The sequence below is a fragment of the Haliotis asinina genome, chromosome 12 (assembly GCF_037392515.1).
Source record: "Haliotis asinina isolate JCU_RB_2024 chromosome 12, JCU_Hal_asi_v2, whole genome shotgun sequence".
Taxonomy (NCBI): Eukaryota; Metazoa; Mollusca; class Gastropoda; order Lepetellida; family Haliotidae; genus Haliotis; species Haliotis asinina.
In genome coordinates, this window is record NC_090291.1 from 13,150,144 (window position 1) to 13,170,554 (window position 20,411).

General features: G+C 41.2%; 1 protein-coding gene and 1 pseudogene across 2 annotated transcripts; both read left to right on the top strand.

Moving 5' to 3' along the window:
- The first annotated feature begins 695 nt into the window (after positions 1–695).
- On the top strand, positions 696–2,018 carry LOC137258586 (uncharacterized; annotated as a pseudogene).
- Positions 2,019–10,715: 8,697 nt separating this feature from the next.
- LOC137257879 (probable E3 ubiquitin-protein ligase MID2) lies at positions 10,716–15,706 on the top strand. 2 transcript variants are annotated; one of them, XR_010954604.1, is made up of 4 exons: positions 10,716–10,801; positions 11,620–11,910; positions 12,274–15,223; positions 15,344–15,706. XR_010954604.1 is itself a non-coding variant. In XM_067795369.1 (3 exons), the coding sequence occupies exons 2-3, from the start codon at positions 11,622–11,624 to the stop codon at positions 13,890–13,892; spliced, it is 1,908 nt and encodes a 635-aa protein (XP_067651470.1). In that variant the 5' UTR covers positions 10,716–10,801; positions 11,620–11,621; the 3' UTR covers positions 13,893–15,706. The 2 variants fall into 2 exon arrangements, 1 of the variants encoding a protein (XP_067651470.1); XM_067795369.1 differs by having other exon boundaries at positions 12,274–15,706.
- The last annotated feature ends 4,705 nt before the right edge of the window (positions 15,707–20,411 follow it).

Below are 20,411 nucleotides of genomic sequence, written 5' to 3' on the forward strand. Positions count from 1 at the left end.
CCAGAAATAGGATTGACACATCGTACCCATGTGGAGAATGGAACCCTGGTCTCCGGGGTGACGAAAATGCTTTAACCACTAGGCTATCCCACCGCCCCAGCAATGACACAGACCCTGTCCTGACGGCCACCGAGAACATGCTTGATTAAAATAGTAACATTGTTGACATCATGGTGTGTTTCACAAAATCAATTGAGCGTAATAAAATGATCGAATTCCAACAGAAATGGCCACCACGAAGAAGCTGACAGACAACTATCTGACCTGTGTCATCTGCTCAGAGGTATTCACAGACCCTGTCACACTTCAGTGTAATCACACATTCTGTAAGTTCTGTCTGCTGAAATACACCAAAACACAGTCTGAAGCAATACAAGCCAAGTCCATCCCACGTCCCTCCTGCAGAGAACAGACAAAGGTGACAAACCCTGATAGTCTAGTGGAGGAGTGGGTCAGTCAACTGAAACCAAGCCACGTCATACAGGGTTTAATGGACGATTTAGGGGGATCGCCAGGTGAGAAATTATGAAACTGTCTCATGTCGATTTTTTATTTCTTTTTTTTCAGTACAGATGGGGACCAACGGCCAATGGTTCAACATTGATTTGTCCATTACATACATGTGTGTATGTGGTCCAGATAATGTCAATGACTTATGGGGTAGTGAGTTATCTTTACTACAGTATGTCTCAGGCATGCGAGGCATGGTAAGCATAACAGGCTGTTCTTTTATCAACAGGTAAATAAAATAGGCTAAGTTTCTAACAACAGATGTTTCATTAGAAGACATGATTATATTAAATTTTGGTGGGATATTTGTTATATTTCGTGGCAGTGTATCATTAATATAGATTATCAAAACTGATAATCATATCGTGTCATGCCTTCATTGTATACGATATTGTTTTGTATATTAATTTCAGTGAGAATGAGCAGGTTTGTTTATACTTCAGGCAAATGAAGCTAATACATATACTAAATAATTATATTTCAGTATTCGTACATACAAACGTACATCAGTTCACAAACAATATTTTGACGTCAGACAGTGTCGCTGACATATTTGCTGCCTATGAGTCTTTGAATGGAGCATCCAGAGATGGCGACAAGAGACTGCAAACATCCAGCATCATCTTTGTACACGACACAGAGAAGCTGATGAGATCTGTGGACGGTGTGACGTTGGGGGAGGTCAAGATTGTTCATGGTTCAAGCCGCCAGACATCATCGCCTTTTCTTGTGCAAGAAATTTATTGTACCGAAGATAAAGAACCCGTTAGTGTGTATGGCGTTGTAGTGTTGACTCTTGATTGTACCAAGACAGTTCTTGTTTCAGATCTATTTTACAATGGTCTCGAGGTATTTTATACTTCAAACAAAACGTCCTCACAAACACGTGTACAGCTTCCCACTGCCCCAACACAATAGCCAAGGTGGATGGAACCAAGGCAGCTGTTGCTCTGCCAGGCACACAACAAATAGCTTTCATCAAGTTTGGCCCTAAACCTACATTAGAATCAACTGTCAGGACACGCAGGAAGTACTGTGGGTTGGCCTGTCTGAACTCTTCACAGCTCGTAGCAGGTGGTAACGACAAGCGTTCCTCTGTTGACATACTGGATATGGAAGGGACTGTACTGAAATCTATCAACACAATTATGATAAAACATCCACGATACATTCATGTTACGAGGAATAACAATGTGGTAGTCAGTGAAGGGACTGTAAAATCCCTGTTATCTATGACTCTTGACGGACAAGCTGTTTTCATTTACAAACCCAGAGGAGACAGGGCATTGATTTATCCTTGTCGTATCACAACAACCAGCTCTGGAGACATCCTGTTTGTAGACTCAGACTCCAACAAGGTGATTCAGCTGACAGAATCCGGACAGTTTGTCAGAGACGTTCTCACAGCACATGATGGCTTATATCGTCCCGATAGCATCTGTCTGGATGATGACGGCCTGTTGTATGTCACTATAGGCTGGTGTGTGAAAGTATTCTGCTTTGAATAGTATGTACAGTGCACCCTGGTTATACTGGTCCTGGTTACATCTCCAAAAGTTTCCATAACGGATTTCTATCTATTCAGTGAGTGAGTGTAGCTTTACGCCGCACTCAGTAATATTCCAGGTATATGGCGGCGGTCTGTAAATAATCGAGTCTCGACGAGACATTCCAGTGATCAACAACATGAGCATCGATCTGCACAACTGGGAACCGATGACCTGTGTCAACAAAGTCAACGAGTGACCACCCGATCCCGTTAGTCGCCTCTTACGACAAGCTTAGTCGCCTTTTATGGCACGCATGGGTTTCTGAAGACCTATTCAACCCCGGATTCTACCCATTTAAAGTAACCTGGAAATTGTACAGAACATGTTACAATTGCCTAAAGCCTTGTCAGGTTCACACACGGTCATTTACAGACTGTCGCCATATCGCTAGAATATTACTGCGTAATCTGCTCACTGTAAATATTCGGCGTAAGATGAAACGAACTGCTTACTAAATGAATTACCTGATTAAAAGTCAGCCATGGTTACCAACCGTGCGCGCACGCGCGAGCGTGTGTGTGTGTGAGTGTGTGTTTATGGCATGGTATTTGTTTAGCATATTCAGGAGTTGCTATAGGTATATAGAGAAATAGATATATACCCCCATGTTGTTTAAAATTTCAACTTCTATATTGCATATGTTCTTCGCAGCAGTTATACCTGTCCAAGTTACAGTACCCGGTATGTTTCAAAGCTGATTGGTGTGTATAGCGCGTTATTACTTAGTTTGTCCGTATTGTAGCGTATTGTCAAAGAAGCATCAAGATGAAGCAACGCGGTCATGTCCACAAAGTCAGGAACGCCCATGATTACCAAAGGAAAAAAGTAACTGTACATTACATAAAGTTGCATAAATTAAAATTATTTTAAAGGTGATAAACAATAGTGCTAAATAAACATTGCAAAGTACGTTGCATGAAACATTATGTCATGCATCGCCCGTGAAACCCGAACTTTCTGCACAATGAACTTACTCAGTTTTGACAACTGACGTCCACACACCTGTTACAGAAAATTGGAGATCGGTTTATAATTCTCTTGCCTCAATGTTGTAGAAAAAATACGTTAATTTCAACATAAACTGTACATACGCCATGCCACGGCTTACAGAAAATCAGCGTCTCATTAACGGACGTCGGTATGCTGAAGACTGGAAAAGCCCAAAATGAAGTGCCCAGACATTTTGGTGTCCATCGAAACACGATGTCGTCTCTATGGAGACGTTTTCAGCATGACTGGAACTCGAGAGATTTGCTTATGACCGACAGCTCAGTCATGACATTGTGTCAGGAAGACAGCCACATTAAGCTGACGCATCAAAGGAATGGATTCCAGTCTGCCAATGTGACTGCTCGGACCATTCCTGACTTGCGTACAATTAGTTCCAAGAATGCACGGCACCGACTGAAGGAGCACAACATCCGGACCCTCCAACGTCCCCCACTGACATGTTCTTCTAAAAGATGACTCATATTTCAAAGAAAGGTCTGACTATCACACACTAACGCAGTCTGACTCCTAGTGTTTTTCATTTGTCTGAAGTACTGTTTCCATATTTCATATCTAATTGAAAATGCTATGAAAATGCATGTATATGTACAGTAAAAATGCATTGTAAGTGGCTATTCTACACCGCACGTATTCAGCATAAATTAAAGTAAGGATGAAATCGGCATTATGCTGTTTAACATTTAAGAGTTCGACTTACGGAAGATAAACATGTATATACTGTACATGTATAATCGCATGTATATTCATATTAATAATAAAACAGTTGACAGGAATGTTCAGTATAACTAAACGATTTGGTGTAACGCTTTGAGCAATGTCATCAGGGTGTGTCTGTTTGATGTGGGATGAAAAAGTAAGGAAGGTCTTTTGTGTTTATCTCTTTGGTGACACTATCAAGAACAGAATTGGTGTTGACAAACCTAGAAACACAAGCAGATGGAAATGGAGTCTGAACTTAAGTAATCAGTTCGCAGAGAAGCGAGGCGCTTAGATGACTGTGATACAGGCACATTAATGAAATGATACCCTCCCAAAGTGTTTCCTTTCTGAAAGCGGGAAGCATTTACAATTAGGTAATGCTGGTGTATGAACAATTTGTATACATCAAGCTCTGGACCAGGCAATCCAAAGACTGATGTCATGAGCATCTATCTACATAACCGAAACACTGTATGCACAATGTGTAATGGGAGTCGAATTTCAAGTAAATCAGTCGGAATATTTTATGAAGTTATTTAGGACGATTCCAAGATGACTGCCACAGCATACCAGACGGTCTGTACTTTTCGAACAGCATCTTCTTGGGATAACTGATTTGTCGAAAATCAATCAAACCACTAATTTAAACAACAATTAAGTGGCACGGACCACAACTGTGTAGTCACCATCATCCATTTCTACTGCTCGTGAGGGGACTCTTCCCATGAAGGAGAGTAGTATAAAAATATAGGAATCGAACAGGTCTACCTCGACAGTCCGAGTAATTCATGTGTAGGCAATCCTGTAATTCCAGATCAATTATGGTGCTGCGTTTTCAAGAATGTTCTGATGAACATTGACCAAGGAATAGGCACAATCGGACGCTAACTTTTATCAAATGTATCGCTGACTGCATTAAGATCACCAATCAACCATAAGACGATACCAATCAACCACATCGTCTTCATATCGTCATATATGTCAACCCAAACCATGACACCGCCGTCGCCAATCAGTTCCACTTCCTTTACATAACACGTTCTCCACAGAGTGTCTAGACACAAGTTGTGATATCATTCCTCAACAGCTGGAACGTGCTTGCGTCTGAAAACGTCACTCCTTGTCACTGTCTGATTTCCCACTGATGATCTGTCCGGGTTCATCAAAGACGTTGACGTGGATGTTGAAGAGTCAGCCGTATGTAGGCGAGGAAGTCGTCGTGCTTTTGTTCGTCCACTGACAGGATGTCCAAGCCAAGTCGCTTCTGATGACGTTACAGGTGGGAAACTATTTCTCAAGTGCAGGATACATAATTAGCGGTCGTCTGGGATGGTGACGTGAGGCCTTCAACCTATGGGCCTGTCTACTGTCCGTATTATTCCAGTGGCTCTCTTTGGATTCCTGAGTTAATCGGAGCATGGTCGCTGAAGTTGACTTGAAGGTCTGTTGTCGAGGAAGGTTTGTGTGCACTGTTATACCCCAAAGATGTACGTACTTCATGCAATCCTTTCACGAGATTTTCGTGATTCACTCTTCATGCAATCCGTTCACGAGATTTTCGTGGTTCATGATCAGTTGCAGTGATACTGTTCGCTCAAACACAACATTTTCCATGGCAGATGTCCGGGAAGCGTTGTGGCGATTGTTTTGAGCTCATAACTGCCGACAACATGAAATGGGTGATTGACTGCCGTCGATTTCGGACTCGTTTTGCTTGTGCGCAAACTCAACAGTATCTTAGAATACTTGGCTGTTTATGGTTTTCCTTTTTTTGTTTACATTTTCTCCACGCTTGTTGTGGTTTGAAACTTTGCGTGTGTTCCTTTATCGTGGATTAATCAGTCAGTTGTTGGGGTTTTCCTCGGCAATGGCTGAAGGTAGCATGAAGTGTGAAGATGACTTCAAGGTGGTGTCCTCTGGGAATAAGCGAATCGGTCGCATTCCAGATGGTACTTTCTAAGAAAGCTTTTAGTCGTGAAGCAACCGTCTGCTGCTACTGCTGCATGGTCTGATCTTACTTTTATTTTTGATTAGCCAGGTCAGGTGAAGTCAACCACTATCATCTTTAAGGCAGATGTTGATGATGACGTTTCTATAACTCTTTGTCGACTGATGACCCAGCGGGCCTTGGAGAGAGCATTGGCTAAGGTTACTACTGAAATAGTCAGTGTTGATATTTTCTTCCAGAGACTTCCTATCAGAATATATATTTCCCCTGCACTGCGGTGTTTTAAATGCACTATGGAACTCACTTCCACTTAAACTACGTGCAGCTCCATCTCTTCAAGCTTTCAAGCGTAACCTCAAAACACACCTTTTCAGCGGATGCAAACCGTAACTTTCTCGAAGCTTGTATTTACGACCCTTTTTTTCATGTGACTTTTGATATGTTGTTATTTTTAACTGTTTGTGTGCGCTTTGAACATGCCCCTAAGTGGCATGGAGCATTGCGCAGTATAAGTAAGTAAGAGAATTTTTCACACTGGTGTATACATAATTTCACTGGTCACCCAGGGCAGCACACTTGGCAACTAACTGTGTGATGTCCGCCATTAGTTAGCCAATAATGAGTAACAATCAATCAGTCAAGGCAGTGGCGGTTAATTCTTTGTCGGAAGTACGACAAGGTATATTCAGTGTAGATTACGTAAATCTTCACTCATAAACACTGCCTTTTTGACAAATCCGCTGTGGAAGTTATTAATCGATCAGTGTGTTATCGGTTGATCCTTTTTTCGATGTTTGTTTTTGTAACTCAGCTGAAGAACCCTCTTGCATCACTTACATGCACATATTACATAACATGCAATACATTTGCCACTACAGACCTTTATAATGTTGAGTATTTACTCCAGACAGCAGAAATGCCAAATGAGAACCTATGTCGAGTAATGTTAGCAGTGTTACTACTATTTATGCCTGTTAAAAATTCATTAACTGAACATCAAGTGAATGATGACAAAAGGTTTAGGTTTATACCATCAAACGCGAGTTACAGCAAGGAAGATGTAGCCTGAAAACACTTATGGACCAAAACTGTTTTGAGGATACCGACGGAACATCGTTGTTACATAAGAAATGCACATATGTATTTGCTGTGTACTTGGGTAAATGGCAATAATCAGGGGTTTTTTTACGTAAGAAAATTTCCAGATTTCTCTACAAATGGCAAAGTCGTTGTTATTAGTTTACGAGTTCAGATCAACTGTGTTTTTTTATTATCATAGATAATAAACCAGGGTAGTAGGTACCAAAATTTATGTATGTTTGCTATGACAGCTGGGCCAACCCTCAAAACTACCTAAATATAAAGCTTTGCAATCTTTCAGAGTATTATGAAACAAATGGCTTCCTACGTGTATGTAGACATCATGTGTTCAAATGACAAGATTAAATATCGAGATAAAAACACAGAAATAGGATCAAATTTGATCAGTCACTATACCATCCAGGCATCAGAAAGAAAAAAAAATACATTGCTGGGATATTTTGTTACAATCAGATAAGGAGTACCATGGATATTTTTAAATAACGGCATGTGATGGGCATCCAGCCTCCTCACGTTTTAGGGTGAAGAAATTCTGCTACTGTGGACAGGAGCCCAGTCGCTTTGTCCGTCGCGGTCGGGGGAGCGGGTGCTGACCAATTTGCTGCTTTCGTAATTAGAGCGTTGGTGAGAAACATTATTCGCTCCGCATCAGTGCCCCTTTAAGGACCCACCCGTTCAAGCCACACCACCCGCTGCTCCAGTTGTTCCCATTCCTGTTGTGGTATCTCGTCCTGTTATGGTGACTGAAAGTACGCAGACTGACGCCCAAGGCGTTGAATGTCAGACTGATTCTCTTACTGACCTTATGCATGAAACCTCTTGTACACCTCTTTTCAACAATGTCTCTCCAGTTTATTTTCTCAATTTTGTTATATGCATAGTTGCCAACCTGGGATCCAATCGTGCATTCACATCTGATGGTGTACAGACGATAGCATCAGCTGCACATTCTCTGTTGGGTCTACAGTTGTCATTGTTCATCGGACAAGCAATCTTAGGGGTCAAAAATTATTCTTTTTATGGCTCTCTTAATACTTCAGTGGAATGCTAGATCTATCGTCTAGGCTTTAAAGTTTTTGTTAACAGTCTTGATCAGTCTTGTCAGATGTTATATGTCTTCAAGAGACGTTTTTGAATCCCACTCAAGCCACATCCTACAGGCCTATTGCTCGTACCTCCAACATGTGTAAAATAATGGAGAGAATGGTAAATAACCGGCTAGTTTACTTCATGGAAAAGAACAATCTCTTTTCAGGTGTTCAGTCAAGCTTTCAGAAAAAAACAGATCTTGTGCTGATTATTTAGTGCGACTTGAAACCGAAATTAAGAAGGCACTAGGAAGCACTGAATATCTGATGGCTGTTTTCATGGACATTGAAAAGGCCTATGACATGTTATGGAGGGACGGTTTGGTAATAAAACTGAATAAGCTTGGAGTTTGTGAGCGCATGCTTGATTGGTTAAAGTATTGTTTGAGGGATAGAAGTATACAAGTTCGCATTGGAACTTCTCTGTCGCATATGTTCAAGTTAGAAAATGGAACTCCCCAAGGTAGTGTAATCAGTCCAACATTATTTAATGTCATGATTTACGACCTGTTTGAGAATATCAATGTCCTTTTCGAAACTTCACAGTTCGCCGATAATGGAGCTTTGTGGAAACTGTCCAGTAATTTTGATATCGTCTTCAGTGGCCTTCAACAATCTCTCAATCTTGTGCAAGACAGGTGTATGCAGTGAGGTTTTAAGATTACAGCTTCTAAATCGTCTGCAATCATTTTTACCTGGAAGAAGGTTCCTCAAAATTCAAAACTGGTTTTGTGCGGTCTCTTTTCGAGTTTATGGACAAGGTGAAGTTTTAGGGACTCTGGCTTGATAAAAGGTTTACCTGGAAACCTCATATAGATTATTTGATTCAGAAGTGCCCTAAGGTCTTGAACCTTCTGAGAAGTATTTCCAGTACCAAATGGGATGCAGATAGGAAGCGTTTATTGCTGTTATATCGTGCCCTCATTAGATCACGGCTTGATTTCGGCTGTCAAGCTTATGGATCTGCATGTGATATACAAAAGGCAAAACTAGATGTTGTTCAGCCCTCCGAATCTGTCTTGGAGCATTTAGAACTACATCTGTTGAGGCTCTACGTGTTGAATCGGGTGAAAGGCCTTTAGATCTCAGACGTGAACTGTTTAGAAACTAGATACATGCTGAAGTTGAAATCTTTTGGACTGAAACACCAGACGTCAGCTGTATTGGGAGATTGTGTTGAGTATTTTATCGATCCTTGGAAACACGGTATGGGGCCTTATGGGATGCTTTGTCAGAGAACAGCTTTTCATCATCAAGTACGTGATGTCACCATAGATTATGTCTGTGTTATGTCTAAGAAGCGACCTTGGTTGCTTGAACTTCCATCCGCTTATCTTCATGCCCTTGCAAAAGCATCTAAATCTGAGCCAACTACTCGCATGAAAGCACTTGCTGAGGACCATATCCGAAGTCTACAGTGGACTAATGCTATGCAGATTTACACTGATGGATCTAAGTGCCCAGTGTCCGGTCATGTTGGTGCAGGTATCTTCATAGCTACTGATCAAAGAGAGATTTCTCTCCGATTAGCTGATCACTTGTCAGTATTTTCTGCTGAACTTGCGGCCATCATTGAAGTTTTGCGTTGGATTCTGTTTTTAAGACCTGACCAGCGTCAGTCATTTTTAGTGATTTTGTCAGTGCTTTACAAACAATACGAACAGGCTCCTCCTCAGCAAGGCAAGATTTGATCAATACTATACTTGATCTCTTTAATGACTTAAGTAAAGATCTTTTAGACGTTGAATTTTCATGGATACCGGTTCATGTTTGGATATTTGGAAATGAAAAAGCTGACAGATTGGCTAAAGCTGCATTAGATTTTGATGGGTCGGAACAAGATGAGTCCATATTGCCCTCTCCTGCTGAATTCTGCACCACCAGTAATTTCTGTGTTCAGAAGAAATGGCAACAGAGATGGTCCTCATCCTTAAAAGGACGCCATCTCTATGGCATCGAGCCTTTCTTAACGTAGTCAAAGTTATCCAGAGGCAACTTCGTCATGGACATTGTGGTCTTGGTGCCTATCTACATGTATATGTTATTAATAAAGATATTCTCCAAACTGCACTGTGTGTCATCAGCTAGATAATGTTGCCCATTATTTACTGCATTGCCCCAAAGTATGTCACTCAACGTAAGGCGATGATTGAATCACTTACATCACTCAATATTGATAGCTCCTTGACTGGATTGTTGTGTTCACGGAATATCGCCTGCACTAATGTTCAGAATGTCCATCTTCCTTATATTAAAGCTTGTGGCAGTTTTAATACTTTATTAAAGTTTAAGAAATTACCTTTGTGGTGGACAAGGTGTAAATGGGCCTAGTTGCCAGAACACCTATTAAAACTTAAATTATCTATCTGCCTACAACATTTGCGTTCGAATCCAAAATATGAAGTAATATTTTCGTACCGTGTCCGTTGTGCGTTAGTTTTTGTGAGATTCAATTTGTACATCGTCTGAAGATGTGAACGGTGGTAGGCTGATGGTACTTATTCAAAGAAACGAGAATAAACTTCAAGCAATATGTGGCCGGTTCATTAGGTTGATATCCGATGTAGAAAATTCATATCATTAACTATCGATCTTGTATTCTAATCGACCGGGGAGAGGTTATATATTTGGATAGTATTGAGAGCTTTGCCCAATCTTCATGGTGATCTTTAGCAAAAATCATGTGTTAGCCCGTGCTTTTATATAATGGTAGCTAAGCGCCTGCGCACTAAATGCGAGAAATCACGGTTAATCTAAACATTGCATGGTACGTGATCGTACCCGTTTCATTTCGCGTGGAGCTTAGTGTCACGTGATAATCAATATATCGACGTGAGCCAGATAGAGTGACCCTCTGTATTCCCGGTGATCGCCCTGCCTCGGTATCTGTAAAGGTAAACAACTAGCACACTGTTGAAATGAAATTTGAATCGTTTGTTTTCCTTCTTGAACACATATATTTCAGATACAGTCAACATATGCAGCATCTCTAGAACGATGCGAGCTTGAAAACGAAAGTAGCATGAAAACGAAAGTAGCTTGAAAATTCATTCATGGGCCCTCACTTTAGAGCTCAAAGAAATGTGCCACATTTTGGGCCTTTCAAAACAACAAAAGCATATTCTTGAGGTGTATATCACATGTTTGTAACACCTAAAAACATAAGCACCTTGTGTATATACAGCGATCTGCTACCCTGTTTTAGTTTCGTGGCATATGATTGGTGGAGTTATGCCCCTTGGTGCGTAGTTCACAATATATATTGTTTTCTTGATAGTACATGGACAGTATTACTTATGTTTGATGTTGTATGTGTGATTTAGTTTATTATAATTACATCGCTTTTAGCAATATTCCAGAAATATGAAAAGGCGAGTAATTTGGAGCGACTGCTATAATTTAAGGTTGAAGAGTGAGTGAGTGAATATAGTTTACGCCGCTCTTAGCAATATCAGCAATAGCAATAGCAACATCACGGCGGGGGACCCGAGAAATGGGATTCGCACATCGGGCCCATGTGGAGAATGGAACCCTGGTCTCCGGGGTGACGAGAATGCTTTAACCACTAGGCTATCCCACCGCCCCAGCAATGGCACAGACCCTGCTCCTGACGGCCACCCATAACGTGGTTAATTAAATTAGTAACATTGTTGACATCATAGTGTGTTTCACAAAATCAATTGAGCGTAATGAAATGATCGAATTCCAACAGAAATGGCCACCACGAAGAAGCTGACAGACAACTATCTGACCTGTGTCATCTGCGCAGAGGTATTCACAGACCCTGTCACTCTTCAGTGTAATCACACATTCTGTAAGTCCTGTCTGCTGAAATACACCAAAACACGGTCTGAAGCAACACAAGCCAACTCCATCGCATGTCCCTCCTGCAGACAAAAGACGAAGGTGACCAACCCTGGCAGTCCAGTGGAGGAGTGGGTCAGTCAACTGAAACCAAGCCACGTCATACAGAGTCTAATGGACGATTTAGGAGGATCGCCAGGTGAGAAACTATGAAACTGTTCCATATCGATTTTCGATATCTTTTTTTTCAGTACAGATGTGGACCAACGGCCAATGGTCAACATTGATATGTCCATTACATTTAAGTGTGTACATACTGGTATATGTGGTCCAGATAATGTACATGATTTATGAGGTAGTGAGTTATCTTTACTACAGCATGTCTCAGGCATGCCAAGCATGGTTAGTATTACAGACTGTGTACAACAGATGTGTGGCAAATAAAGCTAATACATATACGCTAAACAATTATATTTTAGTATTCGTACATACAAAGATATACTGAACAGTGGTGAGTGAGTGCAAGTTTCAGCAATATATCATTAAACGATCTGTGTTTTAGATGTTGATGTCTGTTGCGTGTGCAAAGAAGATGGGCAGACAACTCCAGGTACAATGTGGTGCGTCACTTGTGAAGATGCCTTCTGTGATGGGTGTCTGACGTTACACAAGAAGATACCACTAACACGTGATCATGAAGTGATTGATGTACGTAGCCATGGCAACAGGAAACCAAAAGCACGTAGCTTCATGTGCAGAGTTCACAAGGACGAGAAGGTAAAACTGTTCTGTAAAGACTGCAGGATGACAATTTGTACTGTATGCTGCAGCCTCAAACACCGGAAGTGTGATGATGTTGAAACCATTGATGCCATGATGCCGCTTGTTAAAGAAGCCCTGGTCAATGAAACAATGATCCAAGAGAAGAAAATACAAACTTACACTGATAATATTTCATTGACACACTCGAAAATTGAAAAGGTGGCGACGAGTGCTCAAGAAATGAAAGATGAAGTTAGGAAAGTACGCATAGCAGCTACAGAGGTTCTTGTGAGAAAGGAAAAGGAACTGCTGGATCATATCGACAAACTCACTGAGATCCATGTACAGGAACTAAAGGCCTATAGAAAGAGCCAGGATATTGACCTCCAGGCAGAACATCAGCGGTATGAGTTCACAAACAGTCTTTTGAAGTCAGACAGTATCGCAGACATGTTTGCTGTGTATGAGTCTGTAGATGGAACATCTAGAGATGACCATATAAGAGAGGACAAGAGACTACAAGCATCCAGCATCATCTTTGTACACGACACAGAGAAGTTGATGAGATCTGTGGACGGCGTGACGCTGGGGGAGGTGAAGCTTGTTCATGGTTTAAGTCGCCAGACATCGCCCGTTCTAGTGCAAGAAATTAATTGTACCGGAGAGGACGAACTCATGAGTGTGTATGACGTTGTAGTGTTGACTCTTGATTGTACCAAAGCAGTTCTCGTGTCAGACGTCTGCTACGGTGATCTCAAGGTATTTTATACTTCAAACAAAACACCGTCACAAACACGTGTACAGCTTCCTGCTGCCCCAACACAAATAGCCAAGGTGGGTGGAACCAAGGCAGCTGTTGCTCTGCCAGGCACACAACAAATAGCTTTCATCAAGTTTGGCCCTAAACCTACATTAGAATCAACTGTCAGGACACGCAGGAAATACTGTGGATTGGCCTGTCTGAACTCTTCACAGCTCGTAGCAGGTGGTAACGACAAGCGTTCCTCTGTTGACATACTGGATATGGAAGGGATTGTACTGAAATCTATCAACACAGTTATGATAAAAAATCCACAATACATTCATGTTACGAGGAATAACAATGTGGTAGTCAGTGAAGGGACTGTAAAATCCCTGTTATCTGTGACTCTTGACGGACAAGCTGTTTTCATTTACACACCCAGAGGAGACAGGGCATTGATTTATCCTTGTGGTATCACAACAACCAGCTCTGGAGACATCCTGTTTGTAGACTCAGACTCCAACAAGGTGATTCAGCTGACAGAATCCGGACAGTTTGTCAGAGACGTTCTCACAGCACATGATGGCTTATATCGTCCCGATAGCATCTGTCTGGATGATGACGGCTTGTTGTATGTTACTATAGGCTGGTGTGTGAAAGTATTCTGCTTTGAATAGTATGTACAGTGCACCCTGGTTATACTGGTCCTGGTTACATCTCCAAAAGTTTCCATTTCCGTATTTCTACCCATTCAGTGAGTGAGTTTAACTTTATGCCGCACTCAGCAATATTCCAGGTATATGGCGGCGGTCTGTAAATAATCGAGTCTCGACGAGACATTCCAGTGATCAACAACATGAGCATCGATCTGCACAACTGGGAACCGATGACCTGTGCCAACCAAGTCAACGAGTGACCACCCGATCCCGTTAGTCGCCTCTTACGACAAGCAAAGTCGCCTTTTATGACAAGCATGGGTTTCTGAAGACCTATTCAACCCCGGATTCTACCCACTTAAAGTAACCTGGAAATTTTACAGAGCATGTTACAATTGCCTAAAGCCTTGTCAGATCCAGACACGGTCATTTACAGACTGTCGCCTTATTGCTAGAATATTGCTGAGTGCGGTGCAAAACTTGAACACACTCATTCTTTAAATGCCACTTTCAGGTCGAACTGTTTTGATCAGCTAAATAGTGTGTGTACTCAGTTAAGTGAGGCGTGTTTGTCACTGGTACAGCTTAGGAAAAGGTAATCTGCTCACTGTAAATGTTAGGTGTAACTCAAGTTGTTAAGATGAAACGAACTGCTTACTAAATGAATTACCTGATTAAAAGTCAGCCATGGTTACCAACCGTGCGTGCGTGCGTACGTGTGTTGAAGGCATGGTATTTGTTTAGCATATTCAGGAGTTGCTATAGGTATATAGAGAAATAGATATATACCTCCATGTTGTTTAAAATTTCAACTTCTATATTGCATATGTTCTTCACGGCAGTTATACCTGTCCAAGTTACAGTACCCGATATGTTTCAAAGTTGATTGGTGTGTATAGCGCGTTATTACTTAGTTTGTCCTAGGGTATTGTCAAAGAAGCATCAAGATGAAGCAGCGCGGTCATGTCCACAAAGTCAGGAACGCCCATGTATACTAAAGGAAAAAAGTAACTGTACATTACATAAAGTTGCATAAATTAAAATTGGGTTATAAATAATAGTGCTAAATACACATAGCAAAGTACGTTGCATGAAACATTATGTCATGTATCGCCCGTGAAACCTGAAATTGCACAATGAACTTACTCAGTTTTGCACGCTTGTTGACAACTGACGTTCACACACCTGTTACAGTAAATTGAAGAACGGTTTATAATTCTCTAGCCTGATTGTTGCAGAAAAATACGTTAATTGCAACATAAACTGTCCATACGCCATGCCACGGCTTACAGAAAATCAGCGTCTCCGGAACGTACGTCGGTATGCTGAAGACTAGAATAGCCCAAAATGAAGTGGCCAGACATTTTGGTGTCCATCGAACCACGATCTCGTCTCCATGGAAACGTTTTCAGCATAATTGGAACACGAGAGATTTGCTTCTAACTGGCCGCTCAGTCACGACATCACGTCAGGACGCCAACCACATTGGGCTGACGCATCTAAGGAATGGATTCCAGTCTGCCATTCCTGACTTGCGTGCAATTACCGACTGAGTCAGCACAACACCCAACGTCCCTGACAGACATGTTCTTCTAAAAGATGACGCGAATTTTACAGAAAGGTCTGACTATCACACACTAACGCAGTCTGAATCCCAGTGTTTTCCATTTGTCTGTAGTAGTGTTTCCATAGTTTACATCTGACTGAAATTGCTATGTGGTGAATAGAAAACATCAGCTATGAAATTGCATTTATATGTATACTACACAGTGGATTGTTAGTGGCTAGTCTACATGGCATGTATCAGCATGAAATAAAGTAAAGATGAACTCGGCCGACTGCATTATTCTGTTTGACATTTAATAGTTAGACTTACGAAAGATAAACAAATCACATGTATATTCACATCTATAATAAAGCACTCGACGACACGAATGCTCAGTATAGCTAAACGATTTGTTGTAATACTTTGAGCAGTGTCATCAAGGTGTGTCTGTTTGATGTGGGATGAAGACCCGAAGTAAGGAAGGTCTTTTGTGTTTATCTATTTAGTGACACTATCAAGAACAGATTTGGTATTGACAAACCTAGAAACACAAGCAGATGGAAACGGGCTTTGAATTTACGTACACAAATCAGTTCGCAGAGAAGGTAGGCGCTTAGATGCCTGTGATACAGGTACTTTAATGAAATGACCTCTTACCAAAGTGTGTCCTTCCTGAAAGCGGGAAGGATTTACAATTAGGTATCGCTGGACTATGAACAATGTATTTGTTTCTTTAACAGTTTTCCAGCTTTTGTATATATCCAGCCCTGGACCAGAAAATCCAAAGACTGATATCATGAGAATCTATCCACACAACCGAAAGACTGCATGGACTGTATGTAATGGGAGTAGACCTTCAAGTAAATCAGTCGCAATATTTTGATAAAGCTATTTAGAACGATTCCAAGATGGCTGCCACGGCACTACAGACATTCTGTAGTTCTCGAACAGCATCTCCTTGGGTTGAAAATCCTTGTCGAAAATCAATCAAACAAATAATTTATAAAAACAATTAAGTGGCACGGACCACAACTGTGTAGTCACCATCATCCATCGTGTGGCGGCTCTTCCCATGTAGGAGAATAGTATAAAAGTTTAGGAATCGAACACGACTCGACAGGATTCGTCCGAGTAATTCATGTGTAGACAATTCAGCAATTCCAGATAAATTAGGGTGCTGCGTTGTCGAGAATGTTCTGATGGTTTGTATGTTGAGAATGTTTTCATGAAACCCCCATTGGTAACGGCTAGAACTGCAGTAAGATATCTGCGTGAATATAGATTTACGCCGCTTTTAGCAAGCACTGTAGCACTGTATACTACCAATCAAAAGTTTTGACACACTAGTGTAACTGTAGCTGCTTACAATCAACAGCAGCTCCAAACTAGACTTTGCAAATAGTTCGTAGTGAAACAATGCCAAATCAACGACAAACCACATTGTGAAAAATAGACATGCACTCATTTCAATGGAGTAACAACAATACCATGTCCATTAAGTCATTCAATTTGTAAAAATGAAAGAATAAAAAGTACAGTATTCGATCACGTGGTATCTGGTATGTCCATCGTGGGCATCAATGCAAGCCCTGACTCTACGACGTGCCGAGAACGTCGGACGCCGTACCTTGGGCAGGAATCCTTTGCATTTCCACTTGAAGGGCATGGACAAGCTGACGTATGTTTCCAGAACCAGGTGAACCATGTGGCACCACTTGTTCAAATGGTGACGAGTCAGGTGAACTGGAGGGCCACTGACGCTTTTTCTTTGAAGATAATCCATGCCAATACGTACTTGCTGTATGAGGAAGGGCGTAGTCCTGTTGGAATGTGATCAGGTTACTTCACTGACCAACACTCCCTGCCACTGTCTGATTTGGTACTGACAGTCTGTCCGTGGCCATCGAAGACGTTGAAGCGTCAGCCGTACACCCCGGAGGGGTCTGTAGGCGAGGAAGTCGTCGTGCTGTTGTTCGACCACTGACAGGATGTCCAATCCAAGTCGCTTCTGATGACGTCACAGGTAGGAAACGGTGTTGGATACAGAATTAGCGGTCGTCTGGGATGGTGACGTGAGGCCTTCAACCTATGGGCCTGTCTACTGTCCGTATTATTCCAATGGCTCTCTTTGGATTCCTGAGTTAATCGGAGCATGGTCGCTGAAGTTGACTTGAAGGCCTGATGTCAAGAAAGGTATGTGTGCACTGTTATACCCCAAAGATGTACGTACTTCATGCAATCCGTTCACGAGATTTTCGTGATTCACGCTTCATGCAATCCGTTAACGAGATATCATTCACGATCAGTTACAGTGATACTGTTCGCTCAAACACAACATTTTCCATGCCAGATGTCTAGGAAGTATTGTGGCGATTGTTTTGAGCTCATAACTGCCTTCAAAATTGAGTTCGAATCCAAAATATTAAATTATGGTATCATGTCTTTTGGTATAATGTCTGTTGTGCGTTAGTTTTGGTGAGATTCCACTTTTACATCGCCTGAAGCTATGAACGGTGGCAGGCTGATGTTAGTTATTCCAAGAAACGAGCATAAACTTTAAGCTACATGTGTTTGGTTCATTAGGTTGATATCCGATGTAGAAAATTCATATCATTAATTATCGATTTTGTATTCTAATCGATCGGGGAGAGGTTGGGCGGGGAACAGCTAATAAAGTGAAACAAAACAACCAAGATCTGTAACCCGATATCGTAAACCAAGACGATAATGGAATAATGAAACTGATATTTTCAGTATCGGTTCAGAATATGTATTTAGTCCTTTGTGTGACAATAACATATCCCTTGTCAGGAACAGAGGTGAACTTAAAACTTCACGCCATAATCCGTCTCGATAATCCGCCAAAGTTAAATCCAGAGCGAGTTAGAGTCAAGACAGCGATGTGACGTATGTCAGAACGACTGACTGCAGGACAGCCATCACGTAAACGTTTCTAAAGGCATAAAACTATCATCAGTTTATTTATTCTCAACATGGAACCTCCCGTGGTGGTAAAGGAGAAAGGGTTTGTTGATATGAACGTAATTAATAATTACAAAATGTCGGTACAAATATTTATCGACACTTGCTTGAAAAGATAAATACATTTAAATACAAACGAATAAACACAGAAGGAGACCACAATTAGGCACACATATACACCAGTGCGTTAATTAAGCACCGACGTATTTTGAAAACAAAATCTGATGCTACAGAAAAGTTAGGGTATAACCACCAATGTAACCAAATTATAGTTACAGAAACTTTATCCATTGTCAGTTTCACAAACACCACAACCTTTTCTATTCTTTTTGAAAATATTTGTTGGTGAAAATGTCATGAGACCGACGTTTTACCCGAAGTAACTTTTCCTCTCCTGCTGAAACTACACAATTCAACTAAAGTTTGACCAAAAATGACAAACAATTGAGTCCGGACCAGACAATGCAGTGATCAACAGCGTGAGCATCACTCTACGCAAATGGGATACGATGACCCAGAAATTATTGAGAATCATGTTGCGTCATGTAACTCATTACGTTTATTAACTTCTGGCGTTTTACTTACATAAACATGTTAAAACATCATCCTTTTACAGTCTCAGTCTTGTTTTAGTACTTTGTTAGACCTCCTCGCTCAGCAATGCATGCCTGAATACGCCTAGGCACACTACCCATCAAAGTTTGTAGGTAATCGTGTGACAGGGTATCCCAATATTGGACCACCTCGGCCTTCATATCTTCAATATTTCTCAGTCCCTTTTGGTGTATTCTGTCCTCCATGACTCCCCACATATTCTCAATTGGGTTTAGGTCTGGGCTGTAACTGGGCCAGTCTAAAACTTGAACATTTTCGCCCGACAACCACTGTTTTGTGTAGCGCGCAGTGTGTTTTGGGTCATTATCATGCTGGAAAATCCAATCATCTTCATACAATGTTTGTGCTGTCGGAAGAAGGTGACCATTTAGAATGTCAACGTATCTTTCTTTTGTCAAGTTTCCCGTGAAAACACACAATGGCGTCACTCCGCGAGCCGATATGCCACCCCACATGTGAAACTTCGGGCTATGTTTTGGTCGCTGGTAGATAGATTTGACAGTATCTTTGGTCCAAATTTTCACACAATTAGGGAAAAGCCAAACAGAACTTTCACCCGAAAAGAAAACATTATCCCAATCTTGATTTTCATGAGCCCGACACCAGTTTAAACGTTTTTCCTTTTGTGCATCTTTCATCAACGGCGAGGGAATTCCACGTTTTTTCACCCAATTAAGTCTCTGTAATTCCTGCCTAACTGTTTCATTGCATACCTGAGGACTTCCTCTGCTAATCATTTCATTTCTGATGTTCTCAACACTTTTCAATCTGCCCAAGTCTTCGGCGATCCACAACACTGTATTTCCTAGGCCGACCTGCCCCTGCTTTGTGCTCTATCCCGGTTCCTGTTTGAATATTCTTCAAAGTTCTGTATACTGTAGACAGAGGAATACCATGTCTACAAGCTAACACTTTAGCATCAGCCTCACCCCTTTCAAAATCATCTAGAATGAGCTTTCTTTTCTCTCTTGCTGTAAATTCTGCCACGTCAACACAGGAAGCCGTCTGCTCAGACAAGGGAGATAACTCTTGACGTAACGAGCTGCCTTCTAAGCCTTCAAGAGTTGTCTCCCTTATTTAGTATGCTTAGTGCATAGTGAAAGCCCTTTTCCAATCTTAGCATCATTAGAAAAAAAACAAAGATTTTCTCAGTAATTTCTGGGAACACTGTACATATATCAGATACCGATCCGTTATTCGCATCTCACGACAAGCGTGGGTAACGGAAGATAAGTTTCACTTTGCGGGTTTTTGTTTGGTTTTGTTTGAGGTTTTTTGTGGGGTTTTTTGGTGTTTTTTTGTTTGTTTTGGTTTGGTTTTTTTTGTTTTTTTGTTTTGTTGTTTTGTTTTGTTTTTGTTTTGTTTTATTTTTATTATTTTTATTTTTTATCTATTTT

Coding starts and splice junctions, on each gene's coding strand:
- LOC137257879 (XM_067795369.1), top strand. CDS start 11,622: ATGGCCACCACGAAGAAGCTGACAGACAACTATCTGACCTGTGTCATC. Junction 11,911..12,273: donor CGATTTAGGAGGATCGCCAG/GTGAGAAACTAT, acceptor TCTGTGTTTTAG/ATGTTGATGTCTGTTGCGTG.